This window comes from Lynx rufus, unplaced genomic scaffold, assembly GCF_022079265.1.
Source record: "Lynx rufus isolate CCGP_SWC_20201006 ecotype Redwood Valley unplaced genomic scaffold, mLynRuf1.p SCAF_1, whole genome shotgun sequence".
In the NCBI taxonomy this organism is placed as follows: domain Eukaryota; kingdom Metazoa; phylum Chordata; class Mammalia; order Carnivora; family Felidae; genus Lynx; species Lynx rufus.
The window spans coordinates 210,696,927-210,711,414 of record NW_025814823.1 but is presented as its reverse complement, the minus strand read 5'-3'; the positions used below and the strand labels follow the sequence as shown (position 1 = coordinate 210,711,414).

General features: G+C 45.4%; 2 protein-coding genes across 6 annotated transcripts in view; one reads left to right on the top strand and one right to left on the bottom strand.

The window, feature by feature from the left end:
* Positions 1 to 2,269, bottom strand: part of LMBRD2 (LMBR1 domain containing 2) — a 43,305-nt gene extending 41,036 nt beyond the window's left edge. For all 5 annotated transcript variants that reach the window (XR_006964720.1, XR_006964719.1, XR_006964721.1 and 2 more), the window contains exon 1: positions 1,952 to 2,269. The gene's annotated coding sequence lies outside the window, so the exon portion shown is untranslated. The remainder of the gene's footprint in view (positions 1 to 1,951) is intronic.
* A 234-nt stretch (positions 2,270 to 2,503) lies between these two features.
* The window catches only part of SKP2 (S-phase kinase associated protein 2), a 32,452-nt gene continuing 20,467 nt past the window's right edge, over positions 2,504 to 14,488 (top strand). The window contains exons 1-2 of the mRNA XM_047093543.1: positions 2,504 to 2,671; positions 3,173 to 3,444. Coding sequence (XP_046949499.1) covers positions 2,628 to 2,671; positions 3,173 to 3,444 — 316 coding nt within the window. The 5' untranslated portion in view covers positions 2,504 to 2,627. The remainder of the gene's footprint in view (positions 2,672 to 3,172; positions 3,445 to 14,488) is intronic.

The window sequence follows — 14,488 nt, the reverse complement described above, 5'->3', positions numbered from 1 at the left end:
AAACCTGAGCCATCCAGGAGCCCCAAAGTCACTTTGTATTCTATCTCAAACTTCCAAACAGTACTAAACACTACTTACTGTAATGTCATTTCCAGAGATAAAACAATTATAATTCATCTATCCTAGATAATGATCTAGTAATTCTAGTTTTAGGAATATAGTCACACCTCTCCACTAAAATGGGGCATGGGGCATGCTGAGCAAGATTAAATAAATAAAATTAATCAGGGAAAAAAAATAATCCATATCAGTAGCAATTACATGCAATTCTTGAAGAGACCAGACAGCAATTATATATGTAGCTGATAATCTCATCTCTTCAATGGACACAATTCCTTATATCAGACACCTGTACCAATTTAAACTTTTATTTACTTAGATAGAAAACAGCCATGATTAGAAGACATGCGGAAAAAAAATGATTCCTATTTCAGCAAGCTAATGTTTTTCTGTTGCCAGGGCAAACTGTTAGTAAGATATCTATTACAGAATTTGAAGACAGATTTTCAAAGTTGAAAGGCTCTTTTTGAAGTCCTATAGAGGACCTCCTGTCCACCAATTCAGATATAAAAAGTATTCTGACAACTAGAAATGTTCCCTAGTTCCTAGGTAAATCCTTGCTAAATCCTACCACTAGAAATTTCTCATCTTTAAATTTAAAATCATCCCATTAGATCTTCCTATCTATACGATCTACTTTATATCTCAAAACTTTGTTTATTCTCATCACGACATATTATTTTCTTGTTTTCTTTCTCCTCCAGAAACATTCCCTCTGTCTTTCTTGAAGGAGACTATAACTTTTTTTGACAAAATTATTTTTTCTAATGAGTTGCCAACGTAAGGTAAAGGATGTAGATTCCAACCCAGGGCAACGCTTTTTCCTTAGCCAAAGTAACATAAAGGTAGCTTTATATAAAAAATCAGAATATTGCATTTAAAAATATTTTCTGTAACATCAGTTTAATGAGTTGTGACCATTCAACCTAGTATCTTCACATAGTTTAAGGCAAAATTAATTTGTGAGCATATCCCTTCTTTAGGCCCATTTCGCTTACTTTCAAGAAAAAACTAAAGGTTTGTGAATACCTTAATTAAGAAGTAGTCACTTTTCAAGCTAAGCACCAAGCCTGAAACAAACACATACCTGGACAAGATAGGTTTTAGGTTTAAATCCAACAAAAAGCGAATCATTTTTTTAATGGTATGCCATACTATTTTTTAAGGTAAGTCATCCAGCATACCAAAGTAATACTCCAATATTAATTTTTGTGATGACGCGGGCCTGCTTACTTCCGAACTTTATAAATCCTCTCCATTTTTATTAGGGTTGGGATTTGTTCCCCTTCTCTCTTCCAATGTTTTCCAAGGGTCACAGTTATGGTATAGTGTGCACAACAGATTTCGCATGGTCATCCTATCTGGAACATGGCACACTCCCTCCTCTAGCTGCCCCCAAACTCTTCTCCGCCGAGACAGGCTAAAAGCAGCTTGTTTTTAGACGGCGACGCAACCAGACGCAGCCGGTCTTAAGAGCCGAATGGCCCCGCTCGTGGCCCCGAGAGTTGCGCTATAAAGCCCTCTGCAAACATACAGTCACCGTATTCGTTCCCTTGCTAACATTTATGAAATTCGTCAAGGCTGAAAGGCTATGCGCAGCCTTCCCACTGCACACGGGAACCACTGGTCTGCTCACCTGAAATTAAAACACCGCCTCGCCTCTCGTTCGAACAGCGCTTTTGTTTACAAGACGCTTTCACAAGCGTTATCTGACTTGACCCTCACGCCAAGCCTTCGAGATGACCCCCGATATCATTAGTGCCTGTTTTACTGTTGAGGAAAGGATCCTGTCCGCAGACCGGTGCTAAGGGTCACCCTCTCCCCGATGAAGGAAGCAGCTTCCCGGCGGAGGGGAGAGCACATGTGACGCCCGCGGCCCCCATCATCTCACCTGGCCAGAGGGCCGGGCTACCACCTCCTCTCCGTGACCGGGAACTTAGTTAGGCCCGTGGCGGCGGGTGCTCGGGGTCTCCGTGGTCCTCTCGATCTCCGCTTGCTCTCGGCCTCAGACCCTCGACCCCACAGTGCCTCACGCTCTCCCCATCGGGCTCACGGTCCGATCTCGCCAGACAGTGTCTGGAAGGACCGGAAAACTCCGCGTCGGCCGCAATCGTCCAGGATCTGGGACCCACTCTCCGAGGCGACGGCGGTGACGATCACTAGAAGGCCCGCAGGCTCCGCCGTAAGGAAAACCCGTCCCCAGTCAAGAGGCTGACATTTCCCAGGCAGCCTGAGCGCCGCCCACTTCCGTTTCCCCGCCTACCCCATGGGTCGCCCAGCCCCCAGCCGCAGGGGGTTGTGGGTATCTCAAAGGCGGGTAAAGTAGCCAGGAAGGAAGTAGCGGAGAGCCTGCTGTACTACAAGTCAGGGCTGAAACTACAGTTCCCAGCAGGCAGCGGGGCTGCAGACGGCCGCGGCGGAGGAGAGCGAGTAGAAGAGCCTTGCGCGCGCGGTGAGGATGGAACGTTGCTAGAGTTCGCGGGTCTTGCTGCTGGGGGTCGGAGCTGCACGCCGCGAGCCGCCGCGTGCCAAAGCGGGAATCCCGGTGGCGGGCAGTTCTGCAATTAATGCACCCATTTAAAACTCCAGAACTTGTGGACGCCATGCACAGGTAAACGGATTGCAAAAGGGGGCAGAGCTTGCATGATCCGTCTTAATTGTTTTAGGCCGCGAAAAATGCTACTTGCTAATATTGTTACTAATGCTGTAGAGTGAATAGTTGCTTAGCCCCTTTGGGAAAGCGTGGATGGCTGGATGCTTTAGTGCGGTGATCAGTGTGCGGTTTTATTTGACTTCCCTTACTGAGCTTTCCTGCTATTTTCAGTCGCTGTATGATTGCTCTCCCTCTTGTCTGTTCCCTCCACTTTAAGACATTCTCAAGGCCTTCTACGTGATCGTAAATCAAAAAGCCTTTTTGATTTGCTTGGTTATTTTCTCTTTCCTACTTGGAAACTCGCCGCCGGCGCTTAAGATATGCAATTTTGTGAGCCACTGTGAAAGTTTTCTGCATTGCATAACTTGCAGTTTCATTTAGGCCTATCTTTTAATTTACTCGGGTGTTGTTTTTGAAAGGAACGGGCCGGGGGTGGGGGGCTTTTGTGCATTTCTGCAGGAAACACCTCCAGGAGATTCCTGACCAGGGTAGCAACGTTACTACCAGCTTCACATGGGGATGGGATTCTAGCAAGACTTCTGAACTGCTGTCAGGCATGGGGGTCTCCGCCCTGGAGAAAGAGGAGGTGGACAGTGAGAATATCCCCCAGGAACTGCTCTCAAACTTGGGCCACGCTCAGAGCCCCCCACGAAAACGGCTGAAGAGCAAGGGGAATGACAAGGATTTTGTGATAGTCCGCAGACCTAAACTAAATAGAGACAGCTTTCCAGGTAAGGTAAACTGGCGGTCACATAAGAGGTGGATTGAACTACTTTATTGGTAATCTTTGTTTAGTGATCTTTAGGATGGCACATTTTCAAAATTGCCTACTTCTGAAGTCATTTTCCAAAGAAGTGGGACAAGTCATTTTCACAAATCTGCAGGAATCTTGGTAGATACATATTTTTAGACGCACAATTGACTTTTAACCCATGTGAAATTTTAACCCAGGAGAAGACATACCTACCTCTTAACTTTGAAGTGAATCTGCATGTTCAAAGGCCAGCTCGGTGCTACTGATAAATGGGAACATAAGCAATAATCTTGTAGGATTTTGTTATTGTTGTTTATATTCTGCTCTGTAGCCTTGGTTGAGGGTTTTGGGGTTTTTTGTTATTGTTGTTTTGTTTTTTGGCCATATTTGCTTTGGTGATTTCCAAAGAACTGCTAAAGTGAATGTTAACTAGGTGTAGGGACTTCTCTCCCCAGGTCCCTCCCAAGTGGGATTCTTCTGGTATGCTGTGTCTACATTACTGCCAGCATTATGTGTTCAGTCACCCAGCCAAAAACCTGAGGGTCAGTCCCATTCTGCCATCCTCCAGCATCCAGCCAATCATTGAATCTTTCCCTCTTGTCTCCAGGATGTTTTTCAAGCTCTCATTATCTCTTGCCTGAATATTGGAATGGCTCATAATTCCAGGCTTATCCTCTGCAGATCCATCCCCAGAGCTAGAGCAGACTGACTGAAATGTAGAACTCACCATATCATTTCTGGCTTTGATAGCTCCCCGTCTCCAGGCTTTTCAAACAGATCAGCGTGTGCCTCCCAGAGTGGATCAGAGCCCCAAGAGTACAGAAGGCCATAGGGTAAAGGTAGTGCAATAATACTGTTTCTTGCTAGAAGGTATTTAAAACATTAAGCCAGCACATTTTTGCTGAGCACATACTATGTGCTAGGCGTTGTTCTAGGTGTTAGGGATTGTTAGGGATTCGGCAACAAACAATGTAAACATTCCTGACCTCAAGAAGCTTCTGTTGGAGAGAGAGGATGCAACAGACATAATAAATGTGGTATGTAGAATGTTAGAAAGTAATAAATGCCATGGCCAAAAACAAACATAGAACAAGTTGAGAGGGATTGGAAGTCCTGGGGTGGGAATATGGATTGCAGTTTTAAACACGGTATTGAAGGGAAGCTTCACTGAGACATGAGCTTTTTAAGTAAAGGCATTAAGTGTGAGGAATGTGCCACGCAAATATCTTGGAGAAACGGGTTCCAAGCAGAGGGCATAGTCAGTGCAAAGACCTTGGGGCAGAAGCATGTCATGTTTGCTCAAGGAAGAAGGAAGACATGTGTGGAATGAGCTAAGGGTTGAGTAGTGGGAGATAAGGCTAGATCTGGTATTGAGCAGAGTTGTGATGTGACCTTTTAAAAGGACACATTGATGGGATTAAACTGTAGGGGGTCAAGGGTAGAAATTTAGAGATTTGTTAAGAGGTATGGGGGTAGTAATAAGTGTCACGTTCTGGATAGATTCTGACGTTAGAGTTGACAGAATTAGGCCATTGAGGTAGTCTGTAGAAGAGGTGATCAGAGGCTGAACAGGAATTGGGTGGGTGATAGCAGAGAAGAAGAGACAGATTAAAGAAATATTGAAGATGAAGTCTTACAGAGCCGGGGTAAATAAGTATATTCCTTAGTCCTCCCATTTGACTATTTTTGAAAAAGGGTTGGTTGGTTGTTTGCTTTGCTTTAAAAAATCTGTTGTTTTGGGGTTTTGACCCTTTCGTTAGGAATGAGAACCTACAGGTTATCGTCTGGAAATCTACATCAGGGGAGGGGGTGAATTAATTAGAAAGGCAATAAAAGATTGTGATCAAGTCAGACAGATCTGGCTTTGCATCCTAATTCTGCTATTTACCAACCTTGGGAAGTTATTTGAGCTCTCTTTGCCTTCATTTCTTTGTGAAATAGAATAATAATACCCACTTCATAGGTCGCTGTGAGGATTAAGGGAAAGAGTGCCCACAAAGCTCTTAGCATGTTGTGTGCACATAACACACAATAAGTAAATCCAGTTAATTTGGTCAACAAAATTTCTGACACTCATTTGGGAAGCTACTTCACTTTTTCTTTTGTCCTTAGTCCTGTTAGCCTGACCTTGTTAGTACAGAATTTTTTCTTTCAGAATTTAATGCTTCTGTTATTTTTAGCGTCTGGAGTGTAGCACTAGCAATTTGGTGTTTGACCAACCAGATGTGGTGACAGACACCACATTTCTGCTAAGATGAGCATATTTTGATTAACTTGTCCAGGGCCAGTTGCTTTTAAACATTCAGTGTGATTCCTGTATGTCCTTCCGCATTCATACACAGAGATAGAGATGTATAAATAAAAAAGTCATTGTTAAGCAAGGCACTGTGGAAACAAGAGAGATTAAGGGATGGTTGCTGGCTTGTAGGACATTGCAAGTCAAGTTGAGGAGAAAGACAACACACCCTCAGAGAAGCTCACGGCAGAAGATGGCGACCAAAACACTAGCATCCAATGAGTAGTCTAGGTAGTAAGTGCAATTGGAGGCCAGAGGAAGGGAACCCCTTGGGCCAAATTGAACCAGCTACAGCTTCCCAGGTGCAGAAGGACTTCCAGGGTGATTCCCAGCGGATGTGGACAATCTTCCTCCTTCCACTCAGCTAAAGTGGAGGCTCTGAGGAGAGGGAAAGATCTGGAAATGGTCCAGTCAATAAGTCTACATTGTTAAAACTGACCTCAAATATATATGCCTGAAGCAAGAAGAGAAAAAACAATGTTTTATTTTTATGTTTGTTACTACCTAAGAGAGAGGCAGGAAGGAAAAGTAATAATCTACATCCTATGTGTGTGGAATTGCACACAATATAGACTGGCTAATTGGTATGGAGTGTGGAGAGGTGGATTCCCTGATGCAGGATGAGAGACAGCTGGGTAGAGGATTCCCAGTGGGCCTCCAGTGTCTGTCTGTCTGTCTCTGTCTCTCTCTCTCTCTCTCTGTCTCTCTCTCTCTCTCTCTCTCTGTCTCTCTCTGTCTCTCTCTCTCTCTCTGGATCATCATTCCAGGGAGTTTTGTGTGCAGTTGTCAAGACAGGTGGCTAATGGCTCTGCCAGGATTAGGGCAGAATAAGCCACACCTGCTTTATGTAGCGATCTGGTGACAGTGGCTCTTGGCTGGGAGTTTTTCCTGGTTCCTCCTTCAGCAGTCTCCCTGCAGGCCCCCAGCCAGACTCATACACATCTGGCAACTAAATCCTCCTCATCTTTTTATTTTGGAAGATAAAAACTGTGTGGCAAACGCTGTATCAGGACAGGTCTGTTTTGCCCTCGGGGTGAGTGTATGGAAGGAATTGGAAGTAAGTGGCCCAGTAGTGGGGTCAGTAACAAGCCCAAACAGGACAACTTCATTTTATTCATGTCATTAAATGCCTGTCTTGGTCCCTTTTCTCCCTACCCTCCGCCCCAGTGAAAACAGTGAAACACAGTGAAAACACCGTTGAACTAATTTGTTGATTAGCTTTCCCAGGGCTGTTAAACTGCTTGACATTCCAGAGCCTGCAGTGGTTCTCAGACTGGAGACTCTAAAGTTTAGTGTCTGCTGATATCCCCAAAGGAACTTGTTCAAAGTGCAAAATTCCTGAGATTCGGATCCAAGAAGTCCTGCCTTGAGCCCGGGAATCTGCTTTTTAATGCTCACAGGCAAACATTTTTCCTCCAATTTTTTTTTTTTAAACCAGTAATAAATATATTTTACATTGCAATGCTGGGTGTGTGCCTGAAACAGAAATCTCACAAAACTGTAATTCCCCTTGCTAAGATACTTACTATTGTGTCCCATTCCATTCTTTCAAAACAAGGCTGCTTCAACTGAATTGATTTCATGACTCACCAATGAATCTCAGCCCCCGGCTCCCAAAACTCAGCTCTGCAAGAGCCTTTATGGGGCCCTATGAGGCATCTCTTTGCCCTGCAGCTTCCTTTCATTTATTCATGCAGCCAGTAATTAATTCTGAGCATTCTAGAGGTTACTAATACAGCAGTGAACGTAACAGGCAAAAGACCTCCTCTCAGACCTCCTAGAGAGTGTATATACTTTACCTTATTCTCCAAATCCTAATTTCCATGGTTTCTCCACTCTCCCCACATTTCAGAGTTGAGCAAGTTTCTTACAGAAATAGAGGGTTCTGGGGCTGAGGGGATCATTTGGGACCCTGCTTTTGTTTTACTGTGTTTTGCTTGGCAGAATGTTTGTGGTTTTTCAGAAAGGAAGCATAGATTGTTAATACTTAAAACAAGCTAACACAAGCAAATGTGAAGTGAGCCCCCACCCTTAAATATAAGAAACGGGAGGTGTGAGTGCTGGCTTATCCTTCAAGTATAATTTGTTTATCCATGCTGAAGGAGAGGAGCAGTTTTGAGAGTCAAGAGTTTATGATTAAGATTTGGAATTTTAATTTGAATCTGAGTGTGGGTGATGTTCCAAGAAATAAATATTGCAAGGAAGTTGAGTAACCTATAGGGGTGCCTGGGTGGCTCAGTCGGTTAAGCGTCCGACATCGGCTAAGGTCATGATCTCACGGTCTGTGAGTTCGAGCCCCGCATCAGGCTCTGTGCTCAGAGCCTGGAGCCTGCTTCGAATTCTGTGTCTCCCCCTCTCTCTGCCCCTCTCCTGCTCATGCTCTGTGTCTCTGTCTCAAAGATAAATGAACACATTAAAAAAAAAAAGATGAGTAACCTGTACTGCAAAGATTTCATACATAGAAAATTCTTCAATAAGCCGCTCTCCCCAGAGGAGTTTGAGGCATGGGCAGTGGTGAAGTTATAGACGTGGACAGCTGGGTTTGCACGTGAAGGGTAAGTGGAAATGATGGTGGCTGAGGGTGACGACCAGCAGGTTTGTGAATCTGGCCAGTTTTCACCCCTTCGTGGCTCCAAAGTGTGTTTAACAGCCTTTGTGTAGTTGAAGACTGGCGGCCGTGGGCTTAAATAATTGTTTCCTTTTCTGTGCAGGGCTGGTGTGCAGCCTTCGGGGTGTAGAAGAGGTGAGTGGAGGAAAGTCCTGCTCTGGACTCTCCCATCCGCTCAGGCAAACAGACCAGGCAGCAGAGGAGTCAGGAATCCAGGAAACAGATGGCTGATGTTTGGAGAATTAAGTATGGCAAGTAAAATTAGATTAAGCATATCACAAGCCTGGATACCAGCCGCTGGAGCTGGAAGACAGACTTCTGCCCCATCTGCTTATACAGCAGCCAGTCTCAGGCTTCAGCACCTCTAGCGAGGGGCCCTAAGGTCCGTGTCCTGTGATCAACTGAGGGAGTCCTGGGGACTTGGCTGCCAGCTGGGGCCGTGCGTTTCCTTGGCCTTCGTTCCTTCCCTTTGGGAGCCAGCCTGCTTGATAACTCTTAGCATCTTTGTTTTACTCCCTCTCCCTGGCAGCCCTCCCTCCCTAGCCCTGATTGAGTTCTCTTCGCATTGTAAGTCAGGTTGAATTCTTACCTTCCTCCGTCTTGTAGAGCATCAAGCACTTAGAACAGGGGAGAGTGTGGGATGTTAGAGCATCCTGTAGTAGAAAGGACATCATTTGGAGTCAGACCTGGGTTTGAATTCCCACCCTGCCACTTGCTAGTTGTGTGGCCTTGTCGCACTTGTGTGTTCTTCTGCACTCCCCCTACCTCCCATCTCAGACTACTCGTGTACTGACCCGGGTACATTATCTTTTCGTCCTGGGTTTTTGTCTTCAGCCTTCTTGCCTCTGCATAGCAGCGCCGTGCCATTCCTTTGCAGGCACAGGGCCCACACCTGCAGTGCCCTCTGCTACCTGGCCAGCCTTCACATAGCCACCTCTTGGGGCTCTGCACCTGCACCTCAGGGTGTGGGGTTTTGGCATACTCAGAGCAGCCCCAGCTTTGCCTCCTGGCTCTCCTGCCTAACAGCCAATAGCCCCTTGGTGAGGTTATTTAACCCTGCTGAGGCCAGTTTCCTTATCTGTAAGATGGCATGCTACTAAATACACAGGGTTGTTGCATTTAGAGTCAATGTGCTTGAATAAATGCTCGAGACTTTAGGGCTTTCAGTAAATGGCAGTGTTTAAATGTTAAGTTATGTATTTGTTTATTAGTTTGTCTCCAAGTGAGGCTGTTGGGCAGGGACTGTAGCTTACACCCAGCTCCCAGGACTTGTGCATTAATTAGGCACCCAGGAATGTTTGCTGAAGTGGAGCCATAGGCCAACCTTATCATTTTACAAATAAGGAAACTCACTGGTCCTAAGAAGCCAGCAGTCTTGCCTGTGTGTAGAATAAAGCCAGCATTCTTCTTTGGGCTGTCAGTCATTCCTTCGTGAAACATCATTTGAGTACTTTCTAATATTCATTGTCAGGCTCTCTCCTAGGCATTGGGTGTGTGGTATTTTCTTGATTAGCAAAGGGTAACTAGTCAACGCAAATGCAAACGCAGAATTGGCATATTCAGTTTGCATGAAGGGAGAGTAAAAGGTATGATGCATCTAGCAAAGCTTTATTGGATGCCAGTTACGGGCTTAGTATTGTGCGGTGTGCTGGGTGTGCAAATCTGGGTCTGGGGGCTGTGGTGGTGATCTGGGAACGCTCCTCTGAGGGGGTAACAAGTTTAAGCCGAGATCTGAAGGTTGAGTAGGAGTTGGACGGACGAAGACATCCAAATTCTAGTGTTAACCTTACTAGTGTGCTTCACTGCTTAGCTTTGCTGTCCTCTGCAAACCTCTGTGTTTCTTGCTGCCAATAGTGACTAGTTTTCCTCCTCGCATTTAAAAAAAAAATTTATTTGAGAGAGAGAGATCATGAGTGGGGGAGAGGAGCAGAGGGAGGGAGGGGGGAGAGAGAGAGAAAGAGAGAATCCCAAGCAGGCTTCATGGAGCCCAATGCGGGGCTAGATCCCACAAACCTGGGATCATGACTTGAGACGAAATCAAAAGTTGGATGCTCAACCAACTGAGCCACCCAGGTGGCCCTCCTCCTCGCATTTTAATTACCTAGCTCATGTTGTTCTGATTGTTTCTGATTTCTTGTATGTTCCCAATAAAATAGGCACCAAATTCATTAATTTATTTCTCCTGCCCTGCACTTCACAACAAGCCTCCCTAATTTCCTTTTCCACTGTCTTTAGAGGACGCATGGTGCCCCATCCATAGCCCCTTGAAGCTCAGCACTCCTTTATGTGCCAGGTTTTCTCCTGCATACAGATATGACTGCTTGATGCCTTTCTCTGGGCAGGCATGTGGGAATTAACATTTCTGCCCCGCTCCCAGAAGCCCACACGCAGTGACTGAGAGTTGTTGGTGGATTAATACCCCAGCACCCATGCTCTTGGCTGAGACAGACAGCTCTGGGGCAGGATGCTATAGGGTCTCCTGGAGTCCCCGGCAGACTTGAACTCCACTTGGCAATGGCCATAACCTGCTTATTAACATTTCCCCGAATTAGCTTCTTTCCCTTCCATATCTCTTCACTTTCCAATGCTTCCTGGGATTACTTAGCAAAATAAACTACTTGACTTCAGGTCCTCAGGATCTGCTTCTGGGGGTCCCAAACTTAGATAGAGAGCTGTTTGGGCCTCTTGGTCAATCACATGCTGCAGCCCTCATCCAAACCCTATTAAAACCCAGTGTGTTTTCAAATAAGTGAAATTCCAAGCAGCAGCGAACAGTCATCACAAAAGGCAAATGTGCAGCTTTAATGGAGAGAGGAGAGAGATAGAGGCAAGAAGGAGAAAGGAAAGTTTGACTCTGCTGCTTGGTGTCTTCCCTTATATTATTTAATCTCCACAGGGAACTACTTTGCAAAATAAATCATTTTATTCCTGTTCCTGCAGATGTAGAAACCGAGCCCGAGGGATTAGGTAACTTGCCCAGTATTCACAGACTTGGGCCACAGAGATGCATTCCCATCAGCGTGCTTCCCTTGCAGTGGTTCTCACCCTCGGGGAGGCCAGGCACCTGGTGTCACGAGGAGTGGACAGATCGTAGTGCAAGTCCTAGTGTGGTCTCAACATCCTGGATTTGAAGTAACGAAGCGTGTGACTTTTTTGCCAAATCCAATGCTAGAATCTGATCTACGTATTCAAGAGGCACCAGAGGTCAGGGAGTTCAGAAGAGTTAATGGAAGGAGAACTTAAGAAAAGCTAATGTATCAACTTTTTCGAATTTGGGAAGCAGAGCAGGAGCCGTATTTGAGAACCCCTGTCCTCTGTCCATGCTGAGCTTGGAGGAGCCTTGTGGTGAAGGGGGGTTGTTGCCACACTGAGAAGCCTCAGGGTGATCTCCAGCTTCCTCCCTGCATTGTGGTCCAGGGTCAGCATGGATGGTCTGTCCTCATCCCTTTACTCCTGGTTTCGGGGCCTCAGTGAATCATTTTGTCCTCAGGGAGGGAGGGGCAGGCATTCATTGAGCAATTGCATATTTCCTCATTTTTCAGTAGAGCCCACTTCCTCCAGGAAGGCTTCTCTGATCTCTCCTCTACCACCATGCACTGCACAGCACAGCACTGTGATCCCTATTGCAGCCCATTATGATACTTCATTGAAATTTCCCGTTTGTGTCTCAAACCCTGAGCTGGCCATCCCTTTCCATATTTGTAGAACAGACACCCACAGATAGGACATGTTCAATAAGTATATGCATGTATATATCATACGAACGTATCAGACACCGTGCGAGTTCCAGGAAATACAAAGATTATTTTTTTAAAAAATACTTTTTTGTTCCCAAGAACTCATGGCCCAGCAGGGGCAGGGGCTAAACAAATGAGTAAGTAAATAATAAAATTGTGGTTAAAAAAAAGTGACCCATTTTGGTGATGTCATGGGAAGCCTTCCATAAGCATTGGGGCTCTAATAGCAACTTGATTTTAAATTAATAGCAATCGGGGCAGGCACAGCACGTACAGGGCCTCTGAGATGTGGCGCAGAATGACTCATTCTACAAATTACAAGTAAGTCCAAATGGCTAGAACATATTTCTAGGTAATGAACCTAGAAAAATGAGTGGGTCCGTGACATAAATTTCATGCTAAGCAGTTTGGACCTTAGGCTACATATTTGGGTGGGACCATGGAGATGTTCAAACTTGGAAAGATTGCCCAAGAATACCACCCAGAGACAACAAGTGCCACGTTTATCACCCTCGGTGCTTTTCTCCATCATGTTCTCCACAGAGCCTGGTTCAGTGTACCTGTGCAGGAAATCCACCTTTTTAGATAACAGGGGGGGAGGGACAGTGTGTTAGTAATCAGGGTTCTCCAGAGATGTGGAAAAAATAAGAGATGTAGGGAGATGTATTATAAGGACTTGGCTCACACTATTACGAAAGCTGGGAAGTACCCAGGTCCACAGTGCAAAGGCCCAGGGACCAGGAGAGCAGATGGTTACAGTTCACATCTGAAGTCAGGAGATCCGTGTCCCAGCTCAAAGGCAGGGAGAAAACCAATTCTCATCAGGACTTGGATTGAATGAGATTCACTCACGTTGGAGAAGGGAATCTGTTTTTCAGTCAACAGACTCCCAACATTCATCTCCTCCAGGAACCCCTCACAGACACACCCATAATAGTGTTGAACCAAATATTTAGCCTGCCCCTGACCCAGTCAAGCTGACATCAGTCCTGTGAACCATCACAGAAGGGAGAGGATAGCGCTAGACTTGGTGTACAAGAGCGAGTGGAGGTACAGGGAGACTGACTAGGAAGGTGAGTTACTGAACTGATCTAAACACTCAGTATTTCTTCCATGCATACCTGTTTCCTTCTTGGCCATTGTCCTATTATCCTGATCTTGTGGGTTATGTTCTGTATGTTCCTATGTAAGAGTTCTATTGAGACATTGCTTTTATAAGACAAAACTCATCTTAAAATATCCACCTTTTTCCCCCCTCCAGTTTTGTTTTGTTTTTAATGTTTTTGTTTGAGAGAGAGTGTGTGCAGGGGAGGGCAGAGAAGGAGACACAGAATCTGAAGCAGGCTCCAGGCTCTGAGCTGTAAGCACAGAGCCTGACACAGGGCTCAGACTCGCAAACCATGAGATCGTGACCTGAGCCAAAGTAGGACCCTTCTACTGACTGAGCCACCCAGGCGCCCCTCCAGTTTTTTGTTTGTTTGTTTGTTTGTTAACACAGCCCAAGCAATCCTTTCAGAATTTTCTGTGCTCAGCACTCTCTGGTGGTTCCTCACAACATTCAGAGTCAGAGCTGAAGGCCTCATGATGTAGAGTCCTGCATGACCTGGCCCCAACATCTCTCATCTTCTGTCACCTCCCTGCTCATTCTTCTGTTCCTCAAAACAAACATTCTGTTCCCTGTACCTAGAAAACATGGCTCCCTAATTTTGTTCAAGCCTTTGCTCAGTGATCGCTGTCTCAGTGAGGCCTTCCTTGACCGCTTTGTTGAGATTCTGAACACTGGCCCCTGTACTTCCTGTCCTCTCTTTTACTCTGCTTAACTTTTCTGCATAGCACTAATCAATTTTTCCAGATCTTGTAATTTATTTTTATATGTGTGATTGTTTCCTCCCACTAGAATGTAAGTCCCGTGAAGCTAAAATGCTTTGTCTATCTTATTTATTGCTCTCTCCCCAACACCTAGAATGCTCCCTGGCACCATAGTAAATAGAGAGATAGATGAAAGCACCCTTCTGATAGTGCACTTGTAGGCAAATGGACTTCTGAGTGCTTTCTGTAAATCTGAAAGAAAGAGGGAAAAACTTCATTTGCCTTGTAGATAAGGTCAATACTTGATGGCTGAATCCACCACCGAATCCACTTCTGAGAGAAACCAGGCATTTCTTAGCCATGGAGGGCATCAATGTCTTAGACATTATTGTATGCCATGGAAGGGGGGACTTGCTCTGTACCGCCTTTAATATAGCCCTTACTAAGGTTGGCCAGCAGATGCTGAAGGGAAAAATGATATGAAAAGTATTCTTGGTTTTCTCTTTTCTCCTTTGCTGAGAAGGTGTGGTGCCTCACCGCAGGGTACGGAGACAGTGGGTGAACAGAAAAA